At 43.0% G+C, this 23,293-nt stretch overlaps 2 protein-coding genes across 2 annotated transcripts in view; one reads left to right on the top strand and one right to left on the bottom strand.

Moving 5' to 3' along the window:
• Window positions 1–299: 299 nt before the first annotated feature.
• LOC139383048 (YY1-associated factor 2-like) lies at window positions 300–4,326 on the bottom strand. The gene is made up of 4 exons (XM_071127349.1): window positions 4,183–4,326; window positions 3,727–3,852; window positions 2,383–2,535; window positions 300–2,061 (listed from the first exon to the last, which is right to left on the bottom strand). The coding sequence occupies exons 1-4, from the start codon at window positions 4,206–4,208 to the stop codon at window positions 1,818–1,820; spliced, it is 549 nt and encodes a 182-aa protein (XP_070983450.1). The 5' UTR covers window positions 4,209–4,326; the 3' UTR covers window positions 300–1,817.
• A 413-nt stretch (window positions 4,327–4,739) lies between these two features.
• LOC139375422 (uncharacterized) overlaps window positions 4,740–23,293 on the top strand; it is a 36,727-nt gene continuing 18,173 nt past the window's right edge. The window contains exons 1-9 of the mRNA XM_071117200.1: window positions 4,740–4,879; window positions 5,116–5,207; window positions 8,808–8,869; window positions 9,415–9,657; window positions 9,835–9,905; window positions 16,960–17,097; window positions 17,422–17,636; window positions 17,919–17,957; window positions 22,255–22,328. Coding sequence (XP_070973301.1) covers window position 5,207; window positions 8,808–8,869; window positions 9,415–9,657; window positions 9,835–9,905; window positions 16,960–17,097; window positions 17,422–17,636; window positions 17,919–17,957; window positions 22,255–22,328 — 843 coding nt within the window. The 5' untranslated portion in view covers window positions 4,740–4,879; window positions 5,116–5,206. The remainder of the gene's footprint in view (window positions 4,880–5,115; window positions 5,208–8,807; window positions 8,870–9,414; window positions 9,658–9,834; window positions 9,906–16,959; window positions 17,098–17,421; window positions 17,637–17,918; window positions 17,958–22,254; window positions 22,329–23,293) is intronic.

The following is a 23,293-nucleotide window of genomic DNA, read 5'->3' as shown; positions in this document are numbered from 1 at the left end:
TTAAAACTAGCAACCTTTCGGTTGGTGCCACTCCATCTAGGGTATTATGTAAAGGTTACATGTAGATCCTTTTTGTATAACCTGACAGCTGTCAATGCATTTTCCAAATGACAGTCTCCTGTGTGAAGAGTGTAGAAAAAAATATGGTGAGGACCCATCTGCCACAGCCTCGTAATTAGCAGACGGATTACCGCCTGCCCTTGTGTGGTAGCTAACCATTCATCTAAGGTTGCGAGATCAGGTGGCTTGCGAGGCTACATCTGCCACCCACTCTGAACAAGAATTGAGGATACTCAGTGTGACTGATAAATCGATCAATTAGATTTTATTTCACAATATAAACTGTTGCTGATAACATGCTTGACTAGAAAATTCTGGAAGAGAAACTAACAATACTGTTTCATAATTTTTACTCAAACATTATTATTAGACTGTAACACAATAATTGAGATTCTCATTGACGTACATACAACATGGCTGGCTATAACCAGTAACATAAAACAGTGATATGATTCAGTAACATGTGCAGTAAAATGTTAGCTGAACTACAAAGTAATGCTTCATAAACAATGAGACAGTTTCTGAGACACAGATTAAGCTTAGTCCTGGGCTAAGAAGAAGCATGTTCAATGAAGATTCTCCATCAAATGGGATTTTTAGTTCAGGACTAGATTTAATCTGTGTCTGGGAAAGTAGACCAATATCTTCTCATGAATCAATGTACACGATATACCAGCAGGTGCAAACTATCTGCTGCTAACAAAATTCATATTTTACAATCAAGAGGTAGTCCACTTGCTTCATATTTCACTTCATAATTAGAGTTGTTGCTAAATTCTGGTCACATTCCCAAAATTCCCAGTTTTCCTGAAATCTCAGTTGGAGTAATACTGAATGTCCTACTTATTCCCTCTTGATTTTGGGAATGTCACAACCGTGATTAGTGGAAAACGTACAGACTTTGGGTAAGTAACCGGAAAAGTGCAACCCTACTCATAATGCATATTCGTATTCCTCTGTAGCAAAAAAACTTGTTTACTCTGCAATAGTCCACATTGTTGAGAGATAGAAGCCGACCACTGATGACACTATTAACACTGAGGTGTCGTAAGTACATCACATGGCATTATTCAGTTGTGCATCCAGGGTTCATTCAACACTAATATATAATATATATAATAATATATGCCATTTAACAGACGCTTTTATCCAAAGCGGCTTACAGTCATGCGTGCATACATTTTGACGTATTGGGTGGTCCCGGGAATCAAACCCACTATCCTGATGTAGTAAGTGCCATGCTCTACCAACTGAGCTACAGGAGACTAACACCATCAATACCATTACAGCTTCAGTTCACTCAGGCCAAGGTTGTCTTCATCAGGGCATAACATAAACATTTTAAAACGTTGTGCAACAGAAAACAACTATGAGTGTTTCTTATTGGACAGGGACAGGTACCCCCCCCCCCCTTTCTAGCTTCAGTCCATTTTTCTTCTGTTTGGTGCCTACTGAACACAACCCAGATCTTGGCTGAAACCAATACGTTGATGCTACACAGCGTTCTCCCAGCACCAAAAGCCCAGTCATTATACTTGCTCATCACGGGAAAGCAGTGTAGTATTCAACCCAATTGGAACTGGTGGTGGTGGTATTTAGGCATGTTGAGATGTTGGGGTGAGGAGTACCAGACATGGGGTTGTTGCATTGGGTGTACTCTTCCATGCTAGAATTGTATGCAATATTCAGAGACACACGTGTCTTGTTCCATGAGACCAAGTTGGATGAGTAGGGAGGAAATGGGGGAGGGGGTAGGGTTAGTGAGTCTCTCCGTTAACCAACGAGCCCTCCCCCCGAGGTGAGGACGACCGTGACACCCCCCTTTCAGTGTTGTCAGAACTAGTGTTGCCGCTCTGGCTGTGCTGGTCTGCCGAGGCAGCACTGGATGGAGTGCAGGCGGGCTTGGTTTTCTCCTTAAAGTCTGTGATTATGACGGTCAGGTCGCCCACCGTAACCTCCAGGTGCTGGGCACTGCTCCGATCCACGTTTTTTAACCTGGGCCTGGGAGGGGAACAGAGACAGAGAAGGGTATAGATGGATTTAAATGGTTAGAAGAACAGGAGGAGGGGTCAATAGTATGGCTAGTCGGGATACTAACAGCAGGAGGGGTCAATATTATATTAGTTAGGGTACTAACAGGGAGCGGCCAATAGTATGGCTAGTTAGGGTACTAACAGGGAGGGGTCAATTGAAACCTGTGAATGATTTTGATGAAATGTAATAATCATGTAAATCATTGCACTAATGTAAGATGATTGAAATCTTCTTCAACATTCAGAGTATCTTTGCAAATATGTTCTTCAAACATAGGTTCCTCCTTACCTCATCTTCTTGTGGCTGTTCTTTCTCAGTGTTGGTTCCTTTTCACTCTTATCTTTCTCCGATTTCTCCTTCTTCTCTTTTTTGTGCTGTGTGGGTGAAGCAAACTGTGGAGTGACTTGCTGGGCGACAAGTTGGGAGACAGGGCGAGGCTTCCTAAAAAACAGAAACAAGTGTGACTATTATTATTTACCCTGCCTTTATGTACATATTTACCTTGTACCCCTGCACATAGCCAGCAGATTCCAACCATATAATTTACACTGCAGCAATGGTAGTGTCAGCCAATCAGCTCTTTTGTTGTTTCAACACAACACGCCAATCCATAATGGCTGCTGTGGCTACTGCTAGCTAACATGAGGACGAAAAAGGCAGTTTTCCAAGAAAACTAGCAGAATTTCTTCAACGTATCATGCCGGCTCCACGGTGTCTTAATGTAACCATGATTGCATTCCAACCCCAGTGCAGCTCAGTGTAAACAAGCGTAAGGGAATCTGCTGGCTACCCGGCACAGTGATCTGGTACTGGTACATAGCTCTATTCTTGTGTATTTTATTCTGTGTTACTATTTGTATTGTTCTTATTTTTAACTGCATCGTTGGAAAGGGCTTATAAACAAGCATTTCTTGGTAAAGTTTACATCTGTTGTATTCAGCGCGTGAGACAAAATCTATTTTATTTTAATATTAAGCCATTAACAGAATTATGCACTGCATATTTATGAACACTGGAAATATACAGGGGTCCTGTTTAGCTAGAGTCCTATTGTATGATGTATTTCCTTTCTTTGTTTAATAACCAGGTAGGCCAGTTGAGAACTCGTTCTCATTTACAACTCTATGCATTGTATGGTAAAGTAAACTACCATGAGGAAACACACTGCACATAGACAAATACTGCACAGGGACAACATCTTACAGGGTACAGTGTTGACAACTGACTACTTTTCCTGGAAAATGTTCCGGATCAATTTTCATCCCAAATCGAAATTTTAGTTTTAGTATTTGTCTATGTGCAGTATAAAATAAATACATTATTTATAAAATAAATATATATATATATTTAATAATGGAATAAAACTAAAAACATATATGTTCATGCGTATATATATATACAAACAATTGACAATCTGCCACACTAAATGGACCATAGAATCTGGCAAAAAATGTCCCCAAATTAGAAGTGTCTCATTCAGACTAACAACTTGAATTTGGGCTATGATACTACAATGATTGATGAGTCCTCTGTTGTAGCTTTAGCAGCCTGATTGATACAGTTACAGCTAATAGTAATCACTACCTGTATCTATAGTCTGAACCAAATAAATGTCCTGGTAGTTTTTCTCACCGTGTTGACGTTCCCTTTCTGACATCGCACATCATGCATTTGAAAGCTTCTGCGGTGTTCCTGAACGTGCAGACGCTACAGTCCCAGTATCCATCGTCCGAAGAGGGCTTGGGTTGCCGCTTCGGCCTTCAAAGAAAACACGCACACAGAGATGGGGCCCAACACTGTCAACATAGCCATTTAAGCTAATATATTAATGAATGTGTGTATATACAAAATATATATATATATATTTAAAAAAACACAACAATACAAACGACTCTTATTTGAGTCGAATGATCAGACTCGTCCCATAAAAGAGCCAATCCGCCGCCATGAAGATACAATGTAGCTAACTAGCTAGCGGCGCTACTCATCCATTGGTAGCGCACTCTGTTTACTCTGTGTTCATCACATATTTAGGCAATTTTTCAACATAAATATATTTATAAATATATACGTTTTTTTTTTTTTTACCTTGTGGGGCTCTTCTTGTCTCCCATCGTATAAAACCTATATTTGTTGGAGCTCAATATTGGTTAATTTTTGACGGGCAAATTGACCAAAGCCACTCTCTCAGTTATCTTGAAAACTCCAGTCGAGTGGAGGGATGATGATCACGTGGTAAAGCACATCCAATCATTCTGAAGGCGCACGGGCGCGCACGCGCACACACACACACACACACACACACACACACAATGTCAAAATATTCTTCCACATTCTGCATTTTATATCTAGATGCAGGCAATTTGCACATAATGCGGGTACATATATATTCTAATGGAAAAGCGATGCAGAATTCCCCCTTAGCTTTTCCTCAATATATTTGATTGCAGTTTTAGAATATATTAATACTTATATTTTAGAATATATGCATACTTATGGATGTGTATGTGATAGCTGCCTACATAGTGGTTTTGCGTGGCATCATATAGTGTAGTCAATGGTCCGAACATTACCATTCCGGAACGGTAGGTGGCAGGATACTAACTCTTCGTAGCATATTGCACTTCACCAATCAACAACGAAGAGCTAGGATTTTGGTGGCGTTTGTTGTCGAAAGTTGCAAGAGCAGAAAGGTTAAACAATATCTTCTATTTTATTGCCCTCCCCCCACAATTTTTTTGCAAGACTATATCTTTAATACTAATACACAGAGCACGTTCAGTCGGTAAGTTCGTTTTTAATATCAACAGCTTCAGTGCAAAGCTAGCGTCTGTTTGTTAGCTAACGTTGACTACTAGTAAGTTAGCTACTATGCTAGATATACAACATTGTTTGAAGCGACATTATCATTGCAATTGATTTGCGATGTTAACGCATCAGCATTATGAATCGTCAGTTTTTGAATATCAATCACATTTGTATCAATATTGCATAGACAATTCAATTGCTACATATTTGCAGGTTTTACACCATCCCACACCATATCCCCCTGAGGAGCCCTTCATCATCATCATCATCATCATCTTCATCGTCATCATCAACAACAACAATAAGTAAGTTAGTTAGCTACAACTCCACCGAAGTAACTGGACAATCGGTGTGTACAATATGAAGGGACAGTTATAATCAACCCATACTTTCATGGTTTGATTTGCCATATCTGTCTTTTTGCAAGAGTATAAAAGGGATGTTTTGTTAGTTCACACGCTGCCTTTACTAACCGCACAAAGTTACTGTCTAATGGAGCATTCGTGTGCTCGTGGGAAACTGGAAAGTTGTAAGTCTGACAAGATTGTGTTTAAATGCCTTTAAAGTCGGACCAATTCTTAAACCAGATTTTAGCTAGCTTGATAATATCTCAGCATGACCTCAGTCTCGTACTTAAAGGTGCAATATGCAGAAATCACTTCTGCCATTTCCTGGTTGCTAAAATTATAATAGTTTGCCTTATTTCCGTTTATGAGAAAACGAGCAGTCATTGTGTAGATAATCATTGTACTATCTAAACCGCTGTGAAATATTTTTACCATAACCAAACACAGCAACGTAGAAATAGCGCACGTAGAACATATCTACCACTTCTTAGACATGCTTTTAATGAGAATGACAGAACTATAACTCACATTTCTATGTGAATTTGGTCATTTTGCTCAAAATTATATTTAATTGCCGAAGGTAGGATTTGAAAAGATATTTCAAAATATTTCATTGCCGAAGGTAGGATTACAGCTTCTTGTCACACAAGAATGTTTTTCATCACGGTAAATTCTTTAAAAAATATGTTTTTGCATTCAGTAGATTTTGGTTTGACTTTTTCCAAGTCTCCTACTGACAGTTAGCCAATTGCCATCCACACACTGATAGTGCTCCTATTTAGTACCCCTAGAATTTGGTTGCTTTGTGCTTCTAATTAGACCAGTCACACCATGGTGATGTGGTCCAACGAGCTTGCACTGCAAAGCTAGTTTACCAGACTAGCTAACGTGTCAAGGTGATCTAGTGAGTTGAATGACCAATCCTATTGCTCAAACACAAATAGATGACTTTTCCGTGTGTAATCTTAAATAGCTTACAATGATAGACTGCGACAGAGCAGGTAAATGTCAAACTGGAATATCAAAATGCGCTGGGAAGTTACTGGCCCGGTCTGGCCAGTGACTAACGAGATCCTCTGGTCTATTGTTTTTACTGGCCTCGGGACAGCGGCCCATCGTTAATGTCAGACCCTGCACCTCTTTGCTTGTTCTGCCCACCATGCATCATTTGCTCCCATTGGAAATGACAGGCTGTGGTCTATCTTGGGTTTGTTATAAAAAATCTTAGCTAAACTCCTCACGGCTAATGTCAGCTAGCAAGTAAAGCATCAAATCAAATTGTATTTAATGCTACGTACAAGCTGCCTTCTAAGTAAGTAAAAACATATTTGTGAAAAAAATGCTTTATATAGCAAGCCACGGACACATGACTCACTGTCTGTAGGAGCAAAAAAAAGAAGTGATTTGGGTGGTGTACCTAAACTGTACTGTGCATTCGGAAATTATTCAGACCCTTAACTCAGTACTTTGTTGAAGCACCCTTGGCAGCGATTACAGCCTCGAGTCTTCTTGGGTATGACGCTACAAGCTTGGCACACCTATATTTGGGGAGTTTCTCCCATTCTTCTCTGCAGATCCTCTCAAGCTCTGTCAGGTTGGATGGGGAGTGTCGCTGCACATCAGGTTTCTCCAGAGATGTTCGATCGGGTTCCAGACAGTCCAAGCTCTGGCGGGGCCACTCAAGGACATTCCCGAGACTTGTCCCGAAGTCACTCCTGCGTTGTCTTGGCTGTGTGCTTAGGGTTGTTATCCTGTTGGAAGGTGAACCTTCGCCCCAGTCTGGCAGCCTGCTCCAGAGCACTCAGGACTTCATCAAGGGTCTCTCTACTTTGCTCTGTTTATCTTTCCCTCGATCCTGACTAGTCTCCCAGTCTCTGCCATTGAAAAACATCCCCACAGCATGATGCTGCCACCACCGTGGTTCACCATAGGGATGGTTCCAGGTTTTCCCCAAGATGTGAAGGTTGGCATTCAGGCCAAGGTGTTACATTTTGGTTTTATCAGACCAGAGAAACTTGTTTCTAATGGTCTGAGAGTCCTTTAAGTGCCTTTTGGCAAACTCCAAGTCGGCTGTCGTGCCTTTTACTGAGGAGTGGCTTCCGTCTGGCCACTCTACCATAAAGGCCTGATTGGTCGAGTGCTGCAGAAATGGTTGTCTTTCTGGAAGGTTCTCCCATCACCACAGAGGAACTCTAGAGCTCTGTCAGTGTGGCCATCGGGTTCTTGGTCACCTCTCTGACCAAGTCCCTTCTTCCCCGATTGCTCACTTTAGCCAGGCGGCCAGCTCTAGGAAGAGTCTTGGTGGTTCTAAACTTCTTCCATTAAGAATGATAGTTGCCACTGTGTTCTTGGTGACCTTCAATACTGCAAAAATGTTTTGGTACCCTGTGCCTTGACACAATCCTGTCTCAGAGCTCTACAGACAGTTCCTTCGACCTCATGGCTTAGTTTTTGCTCTGACATGCCCTGTCAACTGTGGGACCGTATATAGACAGCTGTGTGCCTTTCCAAATCATGTCTATTCCATTTAATTTGGCAGGTGGACTCCAATAAAGTTGTAGAAACTACTCAGGGATGATCAATGGAAAGAGGTTGCACCAGAGCTCAATATTGAGTCTCATAGCAAAGGGTCTGAATACTTATGCAGGTTTTTGCTTTGTCACTATGGTAATGATGTGTACATTGAGGATCTTTATTTTATTTCATCCATTTTAGAATAAGGCTACTGTTTGAGTACAGGCTACTGTGATGGTAAATAAAAATGAAATTGCTGCATTCGCTAGGTTATTTATCATCCAATATGATGACATAGTACCTGTCTTGACTGCGCCAAACCGGGAGAAGCGAGTTCGGCTAGCTAGCTAGGCTAATCAAGACATGCCCTTTCTCATCCTACACAGTTACAAACGACTCCATTCAAAATATTAAGTAGCAGCCTTACCTGTTGGCTGTTGATTGTTGTACTGTAACCCATCATGTAACTTGTAATTGTCATTTTAATTCTGTCATTTTGATTTAGTCTTCCGTTGATTAGATACTTTTGTACATATAGTGTATGTGGACACACCTTCAAATGAGTGGATTTGGCTATTTCAGCCTCACCTGTTACTGACAGGTGTATAACATGGAACACACAGACATGTAATCTCCATAGATAAACATTGACAGTAGAATGGTCTTTAACAAAGAACTCAGTGACTTTCAACGTGGCACCGTCATAGGATGCCACCTTTCCAAACCCTGTTTGTATAGCCTCGAAACATGGTTAATTATAATTTTCAGAGTGCTTATATTTCCCAGCTTTTCACCAAAACAGTGGTTAAGGTATTTTGGTTGACAAGGTGAAAGGTCAGTGGTGAAACGTCACAACTCGGGATGCTGAACTCCCAACATCATATGAAACGCCCCGTTAACGTACAACACACGTGTGTGAAACGACAGCTACTTGTATACATACAAGCAGTGGATAATTAACTTATTTGAGTCTGTGACCCTTTGGGGTAATTATTGTGCCTGGCTCGCAATCGCCTGTGATTGTATGCTTGTTGTCCCTTGCAGTGCCCAGGCGAAGGAAAAGTAGAATCCGAGAGGCCTATGACGAGCACTTTTCAGAGAGCGTGGTAAGTGACTGTACAAAGTACTTTTGGCGTATGTATTGTCTTCAGAGTTATTAGGCCTTAGACCATCCTTGAGGGAATATTCAGAGATTTCAAACTTCTCTAGGTTATTTCTTGCATACTCTGGTATATGGTATAAACGGCTATTTCAAAGATCTGACGGTATGATTTTCAATACTGTTTAAAATAGAAATATAGTTTTTCTTTGTGGGGGGGGGGGGTACCCACATCAAGGGTACTGCGGGTTCCATGCTACCTCGCTACTTATATCTAGAAGTGAAGTATAGTTTAACTATAAGATATCGATGTGTTAATTAAATTTTATCCAGCTCAGGGCTCAAGCTATGCATTTGGTTTGCTAAGTGTCAAGATATTCAAGCTTCTTGGTTACAGCAGAGACATTCAATCCCCTCCTGGATTGTTGAAATAGCGCCCCCTTGTGTGCACATTCTGTAATACGGTATACCCATGTATGGTACAGAAACGGTAGGAAAATCTTGTTTTTTTTTAACTAATCCATGTCGTAATGCTATTTTTTTTTTTTTTAGGGAACATACCCAAGAATTGTGAATGCTGTCGAGAGGAGGACGGCTGTGACAAGACTGGAGCAAGACTATGACAGAGAATTTGAATACGAAACCAATCAGTATAGCGGCATTCGAAGTTACCATGATGATGACCACAGAGGACACCGTAGCGACAGGATACACACAGGAAGTGATCGAGGATACCATGGTGACAGTACACCTATAGGAAGCTTCCGAGTGAGGAATTCCCCACCTCCCCGACAAGTGGGTGAAGCTTTATTATGGTCAATCTAAGATTTAGTGGTGTCAGAAGAAAACTCAGTAGTGACGCGAAAGGTTTTTAGCTAAATAGTGCTGGGTATTTTACCAAGTCAATACCTTCTCTACTATTTTCTGTCTCTAATATAGGATGACTTCTTCATTGCTTTTTTGTCTGTGCAGGAGGATTACAGAGATTGCTACTACAGGGACTCCAGAGATGATTCTCTGATGGGGCATCAAGGAGAGATGAGGTAACCCAGGGGTCCCCTTCTGTTACTTGTTAGGCCCAGGTCCTATATTACGCTTTTTTGTTCATGATGGTACGGTAGTAAGCCTGCTGTGTTTTTATGAACATGTGTGATCGAGACCAGTGTCTTGTATTTCTCCTTACGTATGGTGTATTGATGCTTTATATGAGCTTGTATAAAACAGGGTTGTGATATTATGCACCCGTGACTGTAAGTCGTTTTGTATAAAAGCATCTGCTAAATGGCGTTTATTTTTATTGTTGTTATTATTCTATGAACCACCAGGTGGTAGCAGAGTCTTGCCTTTCTCAAGCCCCTTTATGAATGGTTTGAGGTTTTGTCTTGATTTGAGGTTTCTGAGGGGCATTTTTAAAATTATGTACTGTACCGGTCAAAAGTTTGAACACCTACTCATTCCAGGGTTTTTCTTTTTAATATTTTCTACTTTGTAGAATAATAGTAAAGACATCAAAACTATGGAATAACACATATGGAATCATGTAGTAACCAAGAAAGTGTAGAACAAATGAAAATATATTTGAGATTCTTCAAAGTAGACACCCTTTGTCTTGAAGACAGCTTTGAACACTTGTCATTCTCTCAACCAGCTTCATGAGGTAGTCACCTGGTGTGACTTTTTGAAAGTTAATTTGTGGAATTTCTTTCCTTCTTAATGTGTTTGAGCCAATCAGTTGTGTTGTGACAAGGTAGCGGTGGTATACAGAAGATAGCCTTATTTGGTAAAAGACCAAGTCCATATTATGGCAAGAACATCTCAAAAAAGCAAAGAGAAACGACAGTCCATCATTGCTTTAAGACATGAAGGTCAGACGATATGTGACATTTCAAGAACTTTGAAAGTTTCTTCAAGTGCAGTCGTAAATCCATCAAGTGCTATGATGAAACTGGCTCTCATGAGGTCTGCCACAGGAAAGGAAGACCCAGAGTTACCTCTGCTTCAGAGGATAAGTTCATTAGAGTTACCAGCCTCAGAAATTGCAGCCCAAATAAATGCTTCAAAGAGTTCAAGTAACAATCACATCTCAACATCAACTGTTCAGAGGAGACTGTGTGAATCAGGCCTTCATGGTCAAATGGATGCAAAGAAACCACTACTAAAGGACATCAATAAGAAGAAAACACTTGATGGGCCAAGACACATGAGCAATGGACATTATAGACCAGTGGAAATCTGTCCTTTTGGTCTGATGAGTCCAAATTTGAGATTTTTGGTTCCAACCACCGTTTCTTTGTGAGACGCAGAGTAGGTGAATGGATGATCTCCCCATGTGTGGTTTCGACCCTGAAGCATGGAGGAGGAGGTGTGGGGATGCTTTTCTGGTGACACTGTCAGTGATTTATTTAGAATTCAAGGCACACTTAACCAGCATGGCTACTACAGCATTCTGCAGCGATACGCCATCCCATCTGGTTGACCTTAGTGAGACTATCATTTGTTTTTCAACAGGACAATGACCCCAAACACACCTCCAGGCTGTGTAAGGGCTATTTGACCAAGGAGACTGATGGAGTGCTGCATCAAATGACTTGGCCTCCACAATCACCTGACCTCAACCCAATTGAGATGGTTTGGGATGAGTTGGACTGCAGTGTGAAGGAAAAGCAGCCAACAAGTGCTCAGCATATGTGGGATCTCCTTCCAATACTGATGGAAAAGCATTCCTCTTTAAGCTGGTTGAGAGAATGCCGAGTGTGCACAGCTGTCATCAAGGCAACGGATGGCTACTTTGAAGAATCTCAAATATATTTTGATTTAACACTTTTCTTTGTTTACTACATGATTCCGTATGTGTTATTTCATAGTTTTGATGTCTTCACTATTATTCTTCGAAGTAGAAAATGGTAAAAATAAAGAAAAACCCTTGAATGAGTAGTTGTCCAAACTGTTGACTGGTACTGCATGTCTATTTGTGTAATTGATCACTTTATATATAACATATGGCATTGATCAAAACCTTGAATTCTATACTTTGAATTCTTACGGCTCAGTAGGAATTAGTACCCATCTCAGGAAAAGCTTAGACTGAAATCCCCACTCGAGATATATCACACTTGACTTATATCACACAATCACATTGAAGAGGGACTGAAGCGAATTTGCCAACTTATCTCTGAGCTATTGCGAGGGAAATACCGACTTTCATAACGTATTCCACTGATCGACTACCACACTCCTCCCCTTGAGGGGCTTGGCGCTCCACCCCACACACTGCGCTCCACCCCACACACTGCACAGCTAAAGTCAGTGGCTCTGCTCTGCCCCAGTGCTGCCAAGACATCCGTGTAGCAGTGGCCCAAAACAGAGTGGCAACAGTTCAGTCCAAGACCATCCCCTCCCCTTCATTCTGCCACAAGTGGAGTCACCAGGCTCCAGACGAGGACAAAGGGCACTACTCACTGAGCCAACAAGGCTACCCCCCCCCCCCTCCGACTGGGCAGCCGGCCACTCCCTCTCCCTCTCTAGCTAAACAACCACCATTCTGGCTCTCCCCAGAATCTATGCACAGCGTACATGCTCTCTCTGCTGTCCTGGGTGGAGAGAGGGAGCGCAAGCTCTATTATTGGACCAGATTCCAATTCCGTTAGCCACCATTATATGCCCCATCCAACCTCTGTATCTGTCATTCTCAATGCAGTCACCCGTCGTGATAATGAATATTATCGATAGTGATATTACTGGGCAACGTTGACATTCTATTTTCTTCCAAGATGGCAAGACAATTCATATGTTGTTGTAGTGCCCATCGGTTATGAATGTTTCAACCATGTTGAAACGTTGTTTTTACCGTCAGTTTCTGGTGTAAAGAGTACCCCCCCCCCCCCCCCCCCCAAAAAAAAACTACACTAACCATGAGCCTTGCTGTCTAGATCGTACAATAATAGAGCAGGTACAAGTCAAGGGCTCCACAAGCGAACAGTTGAGTGTTCGTCAACAGCGCAAGTCACTTGCATCTCCCCCTGTGATTGGACGATACAGCAGCTGTTGAGCGGCATTATGTGCTCACATTATGTGCTCGCCAACAGATCACGTGACTTGCATCTGCTCTGTGACTGGACGGCACAGACCGCAGTGCTGTGTGGGATGAGTAGTTTGTTTACCTCCTAACTCCGGTATGTACACAGTCCACCCCTTTTTTCTTCTTCAGTTCTCACAGTTGTTGTAAGGCGAGGTGGTTCTAAACGTAATCTTTTGAATGAATGATTAATGGTTCACCCCAGCTTTGTTAATCTAGTCAACGTTTGGAACCACGATAATAAGCATGTTGTTGAAATACATGCTAAAAATGTGTGGCCGTGTCAGTCCCGGAGGGTGCCACGGCCTGTCGGTGTTGCAGAAATGCACAAACTAATTGCAATGTTTTTTTATTTAGAGATTGTAAATCCCAAAAGTTTTGTTTACAATTCAATTGTCCAAGTTCGGCCTTTTTGGTTTACATTAGAATAATGCCAATAGTCATAACTGCTTCCTTGGCTTGTCGGAGACTTGTAGGCAGAGGAGGCTATAGCAGACTCCTGGTGTGGTGTGGATGCTTCCTTGGCTTGTCGGAGACTTGTAGGCAGAGGAGGCTATAGCAGACTCGTGGTGTGGATGCTTCCTTGGCTTGTCGGAGACTTGTAGGCAGAGTAGGCTATAGCAGACTTCTGGTGTGGATGCTTCCTTGGCTTGTCGGAGACTTGTAGGTAGTGGAGGCTATAGCAGACTCCTGGTGTGGTGTGGATGCTTCCTTGGCTTGTAGGAGACTTGTAGGCAGAGGAGGCTATAGCAGACTCCTGGTGTGGTGTTGACAGGGCAGCAGGCAGGCATCTGGGTTTGGTATTCCACTATTGTCTGGTCAGGAGGTTGACGTGAGGCCTCACCCCTGCACCTCCTGGTCGGAGGTGTCTCATCGACCGGCCTTGTGGAGACTGAGGTGGCCAGACAGAAGATGAACAGCAAGGCCACACCCCCACTACCTCTCCCTAACACAACTAAAGACAGGGTTCTGGGCCTAGGGGGCTGCTTCATGGTCCTCAGTCACAGGGTCCCCCACGTGTGTGTGTGTGTGTGTGGTGAACACTGCCTTGGCAACTGAGGCAGGCAGGCAGCCAGTGGATTAATCAATCTGCTCCTTTGTGGAGCTCTTGACCTCGTGATGAATAACAGATAATGAGGGAACATGGGGAGCCTTGTTAAGTGCCAGAAGTGCAACTGGTTCGGAGTCAACTACTCTCCCTTTGAACTTTCGAAGTCACCTCAGCCAAGCCTTGCTGCATGCTGCTCTAATGTTTTTTTTGTAAACCTGTCTTTGTAATTGGACCTCAACCCATAATTGCAGTCATGTTATATTTGTGTATGAGGCTGATTGCATTCAGTAAGATGATGAAAGAGATGGGAGGGGTCGGCGGCCGTTTGACTAAAGAAGCCAATTAAATTGATATTGGGTTTATATATTAGTTTTCAAAATGAGGTCGTAAATGTTTTTATTTGTTTGTCTGATGATTTGGGTGTAATGCATTGTGGCTGTACTAGCATGACCTTTTGAATAGAGGGAAGTGGAATCTCAGATGGCACCCTGTTCCCTATATAGTTCAATACTGTCATAAGTTGTAGGGTGCCATTTTGGAACGCAGGCCTCTCTCAGATCTTCTACATCCTAGCTCAGACAGCCAGGGCCTCCTTTTCTCACCCTGGTATTAGGCAGTTGGCTCTTTTTGGATCCTGAAAGAGATATTGGAACCCCTATGGCAGGTGGGGCTGTGCCACCCAGTTGCTCTGATGTCTATTTGGTTACTCTTGCGTTCAGATCAGCATGTTGTATTCTCCTTGGTCCACAAAGATGTAACCTGTTTAGAGAGCATCTTTCTACATTGGAAGAACTGCTTTGAAGATGCTGTTATAGATATAGTATAAAAATATATATTTTTAAAATAACTTTAAAGGAATTTTCTTCAAAAGCCCCCCCAAAAATTATCCAAGTATGTATTCCACAGAATTACTTTTTCATAGGTTTGTTATGGAAAGAGGTGAGGTTAGAGGCATCGCTCACTGCAACGGTGGTAATTAACTTGAGGTAAATGGCAGTCTGAGCCGTGGCTACTTCAAACCGGTCTCGGGGTCGTAAAAGCTGGAGGACATGTTAGGCTTGCACATTGTTTGGGACGTGGCCCTGTAAGTTCAGGCAGGGGTCATGAAAACCAGGTGCCGTTGGATGGTTAATTTATATATACCTCTAGGGTTGGGTGGATCCAGATGTTCATACTGTTTCTGTACCCTACCTGGGGTATATGGTTTTACCAGAAGTGAACACAAGGGGTGCTGTTTCCCCCAAATAATCAAAACATTTTTTCTCCAAATAGATCTTTCTTTGAGTTATGCACAAAACTATTTAGGCAACAGGGATCATGATCAAGGAAGAGATGTAATGTCTCTGCTGTAACCAAGAAGCTTGATCTTGTCACTTGGCTAGCATGTTAAGCAAACCAATTACATAGCTGGAGTCCTGAGCTGGATATAATTAATTTGACCTCTTAGATTTCGTATAGTTATACCTCAGCATTGTGGCTGCGTTATACCTGAATCTGACGGCCATAAGCTCTGCCTATCCTGCCTGGGTCAGGAGCATGCGCAAGCTGCCCTGTACCCTCAGTCATGCATGGCGTGCGCTCATTGTGGCCTTATGTCGATGCGTTCACTGAGGAGATGAGTGATGTTCTTCAGGCTTGGCCTCGTATCCCCTCGCCCTCAGCCTGTATCTGCATCAGCACCCTCTCCCAGGTTTGGCCTCGTAACCCCTCGCCCTCAGCCTGTATCTGCATCAGCACCCTCTCCCAGGCTTGGCCTCGTATCCCCTCGCCCTCAGCCTGTATCTGCATCAGCACCCTCTCCCAGGCTTGGCCTCGTATCCCCTCGCCCTCAGCCTGTATCTGCATCAGCACCCTCTCCCAGGCTTGGCCTCGTATCCCCTCGCCCTCAGCCTGTATCTGCATCAGCACCCTCTCCTAGGCTTGGCCTCGTATCCCCTCGCCCTCAGCCTGTATCTGCATCAGCACCCTCTCCCAGGCTTGGCCTCGTATCCCCTCGCCCCCAGCCTGTATCTGCATCAGCACCCTCTCCCAGGCTTGGCCTCGTATCCCCTCGCCCTCAGCCTGTATCTGCATCAGCACCCTCTCCCAGGCTTGGCCTCGTATCCCCTCGCCCTCAGCCTGTATCTGCATCAGCACCCTCTCCCAGGCTTGGCCTCGTATCCCCTCGCCCTCAGCCTGTATCTGCATCAGCACCCTCTCCCAGGCTTGGCATGGTGAGAACCATCAAGGTGCCATAGTATGCAAATCAAATTGTATTTGTCACATGCGCAAATACAACAAGTGTAGACCTTACCGTGAAATGCTTACTCTCAAGCCCTTAACCAACAATGCAGTTCAAGAAATATAGTTAAGAAAATATATTTAATTTTTTTTTTTTTTTTAAGTTACGCAAAATAACAATGAGGATTTATACAGGGAGTACCGATACCGAGTCAATGTGCGGGGGTACAGGTTAGTCATTTTTAAAGTGACTATGCATAAACAATAATCAGTGAGTTGCAGCAGTGTAAAAACAAGTGGGTTAAATAAAGAGAAAAATTATTGATTTATTATATTATTTGTGCCATGGTCCTATAAGAGCTTTTTGTCACTTCCCACGAGCCAGGCTGTGACAACAATTCACACTCATTCTTATGTTTTAATAAATGTATCATATTGTGTGTGTGTGTGTGCGTGTGTGTGTGTTTGTGTGGCAGGCTTACAATGATGGAAAAAAACTACATTTGAGAGTGCGCTGACCCTGGTGCTAGAGGGGGTACAGCTGACCCTGGTGCTAGGGGGAGGTACAGCTGGAGGTTGAATGTTTGAAGGGGTACGGGACTTTAACAAGTTTGGGAACCACTGATCTAGGCTAATCTTCGGACTAGAACTAGTTGGTTTTAAAGATAGGACAGATATATCTTCAGATATAGTGTATGGTGAAGTATTTAATATAATATTTGATTGAGGTATTGTCTTCTGTCATTTTTAGGATAAGCAGCAGAGCGGGCTCCCACCTCAGCAGCAGAGTTAAAGGAATAGCTCCTCTCTCGAGGACCGTGTCTTCAGCAGCTAACCCCGATAGAGTGGACCCCAATCTGATGCAGGCCCTCATCTACTTGGACCGAGGGTAGGCATATCCCTTCTAGTGTACTTAGTTAATGGACCAAGTGCTAAAACCACTCGTTAGACCGAGCAACTTCAGGTGTTGTTGGCTTTCAGTTTGACTGTTTTTCAAGATACAAACCACAATTTATTTTGTCCAGCAACTTTAGTGTTTAGTTCTTTTCACTCTACACTTAGAGGGTTTTAGAATCAAAGTGCTCATCATAGGTAGAGACACTGCCTTTAGTTCTATAGTTGAATGGACCTCAATGGATGGGCTCTTGAATCCCCTTCTCTCTCTGTCTCTCTCTCTGTCTCTCTCTCTCTCTCTCTCATATTGTCTTGTCAGAGAGGACCCTGAGGGTCTTAGGCGAAGGGGCCTGGACCCCTACCCTGCTGGCCCAGCCGGGGACACTTACAAAACAGTACGGGATCGCTCTCCCGTCAGGATGGATATCCCACCAGGCCCTGTTATCATGCGCTCTGGGTCCAACACCAGCAAAAGGAGCTACTCCCCAGACAGGGACCAGAAGAGCTTCTCCTACCAGCAGAGCCAGCAGAAGAGTAAGTCTGCATCCCAAATTGTTCCTTATTATTCCCTATAAAGTGCACTTCATTTGACCAGGGCGCATAGGGGACGGGAGTTTACTTTGACTACAGAGACCACAGCGCTTTAGTTCAGCTGTCAATGATTAACAATATCAGTTTTAAATCTATCACTTTAGTCTGGCTCTGTACCAGTGTCCATTCTAGCATACCACTTGACATGAAGCAATGCATTGGACATTCATCCTTTGTGGTACATCTGCCAGTCATTTTGGGGACCTTTTTCTCTCGCCCCTCCAGGGTATAACGAAGAGCCACAGAGCCAGAACAGAGAACCTGGTAAGTCTAGATTACACATTGAACAGTCAAGCCGATTCAATGACCCACAGGGATGCAAACTAGTGCCTTTTTGTGAAATGAAATGTGCCGTAATGTGCCTAGTAGATCTGATGAGAAAAGTTTGGAGGGGGGGTGCTTTGGATCACTACTGGCTGTATACGAACGAGTGATGCGCGTTTGTACCAGTACTGTCTGTATCCAAGGCTCAGCCAATCATTCACATAACAACAGAATGCAGCACGTGACTGAAGAGGGAAGAGAATCTAGTTGCTTAGTTACAGCGTCAGCGCGCGCTCCGTGAAACACCGCGGGTGAGTGGAAAGGCAGTTTACCAGTTACAGCAGCGCGTCCCCTGAACGATAACGGAGAGGTTGGTGAGAAGAAGCCTGACCACGGAGAGGTTCGGTGAGAAGAAGCCTGACCACGGAGAGGTTCGGTGAGAAGAAGCCTGACCACGGAGAGGTTCGGTGAGAAGAAGCCTGACCACGGAGAGGTTCGGTGAGAAGAAGCCTGACCACGGAGACGGGGATTGAGAAGGTGATGAAGCGTACTTCATGAACTGTAACCAAAAAACAACTGGCATTTGGAAAGTTTGAGGTGACTGAGAAACTGTGGTGGAACAAGTATTGTTAGCATTGTTAAGTATCTTGCTAGCTGATCGAATTGTCCGTTAGCTAGACAAGACATGTTGAGCAACATTATCATCTTAAGTATGTGGTTAAATTTCAGAATGAGATAATTAGGTGAAAATGAGGCATTGCTTGTTATGCCAGTGGATTCAGCGATGAAGTGTAGCAGGAGTTGGGCCTGGTTTCAGCTGGTTGTCACCAGAAGTGAAAGAAGCACCATACGTTCCCTCTTTCTCACTTTTTCAGTACAGTGGATAAAAAGGGGTATGTCAGGTGTACACTCTGCCTGAATGAGATCAATTATGCCAACAAAGGTTATCATGCTCTGCTGGCACATTGTAGAACATGTGTCCACAGGCAGAACGTGTACAATGTAATAATGTGTATAAGATATTGCATTTGTTGTGTTGAACTTGACAGTAACACGTGGGGGGGGGGGGGTTATTTAATCTGAACATTATTTTTGCACACATGTAGCCATGTGCACTTGATCAACATCTACTATAGTGGCCACTATAATAGAGCAAAAATAGATTGCCTGTTTGTTTCATTCTATTTCTACTTTAATATGTTTTTTCCCCAAGTGCAATATTTAGATGTGTGTGGTCACAAGCGTTCTATTATAAAGGTTGTCATGGTCACAAGCATTCTGTTACAAATGCTGTCATGGCTAACTGCAATATTAGTGGATTGTTTTTTTTCTCAAGACTTGAATGTCATTTGCAGTAAAGTCTAGGCAACAAATAACATTGGATTGCTCTCTTTACATTTTTTAGCTGTGCGTTTGGTTCACATGAAGCACTTTTTATTTTACACACAGAGACTGATCATGTAGATCCTATTCTTTGTTGTTTAATAAGTTAAAACCTGCATTTCCTCCTAGCAGGGATTTTTTTTACATGTTTCAGTGCAACAACAAAAAAGTGTCACCTTTTTGGGCCCTCACCAGTTTGCATCCCTGGATCCAGCATACCCCTCAAATTCGGTTTTGCTACATGTAAGCCTATCCATAAAAAAAAAAAAACAGTTTGACACCTTGGTTTGAAGTGCTGTAAAAGCTCAAATTGAGCACCTCTCTTTGAGAGGAGGAGCATCTGTTTTCAGTGGAGGTGTGTATTTAAAGAGAGTTGCTGGAACATGTTAACCATGTTAATTATACATACACACTATTCTCGAAGGCTTTTGATTCAAGGTCTGACCTTTTTGGCTGGTGTGGGAGTAGCGTGCACACTGAGCTAGCAGATGTCTTCAAGATCAAACCAGAACACCCACCCACTCACATGACCTTCCCTTGTGAGTGGAGTGGGGCATGCATACCATTACTTAGTAACTCTTTTGTGCTCCTGAATAATTCCTTCACTGAATAGAATGAAAAGACTGGGATGAGTCCCCCCGCCCTCCAGTGGATATAACACCGATTTGCATAGGTTAAGGTAACCTCAGTGTGGGAGTATTGGGTGATTTTGTTATTAAGGAGAATATTGGGGTTGGAGGAGAGTAGGGACAGTAACAGTGTCTTTTACATTTCTTTGAAAAGTCCTTTCTCATCATCACTGCAGAGGTTTTTAAATACCCTATTTTACTAATACATGCTACTGTGGAGGAGATGGGGCACAGTGGAAGTCTTCAGTCTGGGGCGGCAGGTAGCCTAGTGGTTAGAGCATTGGGCCAGTAACCGAAAGGTTTCTGGATCAAATCCCTGAACTGACAAGGTAAAAATCTGTCGTTCTGCCACTGTTCCCCGGTAGGCCGTCATTGTAAATAAGAATTTGTTGTTAACTGACTTGCCTAGTTAACTAATAGTTTCACATATTTGGGCTGCTGCATATTCTAGCCGCCTTTTAGAAGATGTAGAAACCCCCTCCACCCCTGTCTGGAACACTAATTAGACTAGGCTGACACAAGAAATGCACACCACACTGAGTCTAGTAGGCCTGGTCTTACTGAAGATATCCTGTATAATGTCTCTGAGTGAGCATTTCAAGTACAATGGTTGAGAGATGCACTTACTGAAAGCATGCAGCCTTTAGATTCATGTATAGCCTAGCCTACATGATTATATCTTAAGTATTATTTGTTTGGCTTGATAACGCACACAACAACAATTCACCAATTTAAGCTGACAGAAATACCCTCTTAGACCTGCTCTAATACATTGGGTTTGTTAAATGCGAAACGCCGTGTGTAACGTCCATTTTTGTAGTTTACTAGGCTACTTGAGTCCTCTCTCTCTCTCCTCTCTCTGCTCTCTCTCCATGCCGCTTTCCAGACCTAGCCCCACCCCCTGTCACTCAAGGAGGACATTTATTGTTGCTTGACCACGAGACACTTGCGTTCGGTCTGCATGGTAAAAAAAAAATTGGGTGATTTATTTCACCTTTATTTAACCAGGTAGGCCAGTTGAGAACAAGTTCTCATTGACAACTGCGACCTGGCCAAGATAAAGCAAAGCAGTGCGACACAAACAACAACACAGACTTACATATGGAATAAACAAACATACAATAGAAAAAGTCTATATACAATTTGTGCAAGTGAGGTTGATGACATCAATGATGTTTTCACTTTGCTTCTTAATATAAATCCACTTGCGTTTTGTAATTACACTTTTTTTTGTGTGTGTTTCTTACATCTGAAAACAGCTAGTTTGTCTTCTCTTAGCAAGTTGGGCCTAAATCTTGTTAGCCGCTAATCGCTAGTTAGCTGGCTAGCAAACTAATAAATGTCAGAGCACGACGAGGCACATACAGCAGCACACCCAACACAACCACTCCTGGATGCTCCTCTTCTGGATTTGCAGTTCATCATTATCTGTTATCTGCAGATCCATTGGTCACCAATAATTTGTTGCGCGGCTGCCTCTTGTCCACTAGTTCAGTGTGTCTGGTGAGTGACTGTCATATCACATTACCAGGTTCTCTTCACAACGCACACACATGGTCTGTCCTAGAGAGAGAGTTCTATCTTAGGTCGGTGCGACTCTTCTAACATTGCAAATAGCCTACATTTACCTAAATATACATGATTTCTTGTTCAAAGAAACATCTGTTAATAGTATCAGAGGATATCCAACATTTAAATAATTGACTTCTAATTTTGCTGCAGTTTGAACTAAGGAACCACACGTGTTGCTTGGTGTCTCAGTCAGTCTCACAACCTGAGAGCTGTTTAGCTCGGTTGGAAAAGAAACGTCCTGGAAGGAAGAGTTTTTAATTTCACTTTGTCTCAGTCTCATCGCCATGGGACATTCCTTAAATCGAAACAAACCCACCAGCCCGTCCATATTTGTTGTTTATAGACTAATTGGAGCCGACGGAGCACAATATTTTCAATTTAGTCACAGCTGAACTTGTCAACCGCTGTGGGTGAGCTATTCCAACGAGAGAACGTGAAATAACCAACGATTTGTCTGTGCTGTGCTTATCCACAGTCCCATAGCATCTCGTCTTATCTGTTGTTAACTGTACTGGTGCAACGATCACCTGGTCGATGACTAGAGAGAATAAGTGGTAGTTCCCCAATATGTTTTTAAATACTGAGAGGATTTAAATGGAGTTGAACTGCGGTCGGTGGTCCTGATTTATTTGGTTTACCGCCATCCTGTTTTCTTTCACATTGCTGCTGTTTAAATGCTTCTTAGTTTCTCTCTGTTTTCCTCTTCTCCACAGATAAGCCCAGGTTGCTAAGCCACACCAGAAGTACCTCCCTAGACGGATCAGCAAAAAGCTATGTAGCAATCAAGGTGGGGCTGCATGACTATGTAACTACATGACTACAGTTGCTCTTAATTCAATGAACCCCCCTCACATCCACTTGATACGATCAGTGTTTGTATCTCTACTATACCTGTAGAACATACCATTTAGCATAGTAGCGTTACACTATTCCTAAAAGCTAGAACAATCTCCGAAGACTAATGTTTTGCCAGCACCAGATTGTAAAATGGCAATTCGTCATCTTCATTGCATAATTAGACTCAAATCAAATTTATTTATATAGCCCTTCTTACATCAGCTGATATCTCAAAGTGCTGTACAGAAACCCAGCCTAAAACCCCAAACAGCAAGCAATGCAGGTGTAGAAGCACGGTGGCTAGGAAAAACTCCCTTGAAAGGCCAAAACCTAGGAGGGGTGGCCAGTCCTCTTCTTGCTGTGCCGAGTGGAGATTATAACAGAAAATGGCCAAGATGTTCAAATGTTCATAAATGACCAGCATGGTCAAATAATAATAATCACAGTGGTTGTCGAGGGTGCAACAAGTCAGCGCCTCAGGAGTAAATGTCAGTTGGCTTTTCATAGCCGATCATTGAGAGTATCTCTACCGCTCCGGCTGTCTCTAGAGAGTTGAAAACAGCAGGTCTGGGACAGGTAGCACGTCCGGTGAACAGGTCAGGGTTCCATAACCGCAGGCAGAACAGTTGAAACTGGAGCAGCAGCACGGCCAGGTGGACTGGGGACAGCAAGGAGTCAGCATGCCAGGTAGTCCTGAGGCATGGTCCTAGGGCTCATGTCCTCCGAGAGAGAGCGAGAAAGAAAGAAAGAGAGAATTAGAGAGAGCATACTTAAATTCACACAGGACACCGGATAAGACAGGATAAATACTCCAGATATAACAGACTGACCCTAGCCCCCCCGACACATAAACTACTGCAGCATAAATACTGGAGGCTGAGACAGGAGGGGTCAGGAGACACTGTGGCCCCATCC

The sequence above is a fragment of the Oncorhynchus clarkii genome, chromosome 2 (assembly GCF_045791955.1).
Source record: "Oncorhynchus clarkii lewisi isolate Uvic-CL-2024 chromosome 2, UVic_Ocla_1.0, whole genome shotgun sequence".
In the NCBI taxonomy this organism is placed as follows: domain Eukaryota; kingdom Metazoa; phylum Chordata; class Actinopteri; order Salmoniformes; family Salmonidae; genus Oncorhynchus; species Oncorhynchus clarkii.
This window is presented reverse-complemented; position numbering and strand designations above follow the sequence as displayed.

What these genes read in the sequence shown, in the direction of transcription:
- LOC139383048 (XM_071127349.1), bottom strand. Translation starts at nt 4,208, where the DNA reads ATGGGAGACAAGAAGAGCCCCACAAG. An exon ending in GACAAGAAGAGCCCCACAAG is followed by an intron (nt 3,853 to 4,182) that starts GTAAAAAAAAAA and finishes TTTTCTTTGAAG; the next exon opens with GCCGAAGCGGCAACCCAAGC. An exon ending in AGAAAGGGAACGTCAACACG is followed by an intron (nt 2,536 to 3,726) that starts GTGAGAAAAACT and finishes TCTGTTTTTTAG; the next exon opens with GAAGCCTCGCCCTGTCTCCC.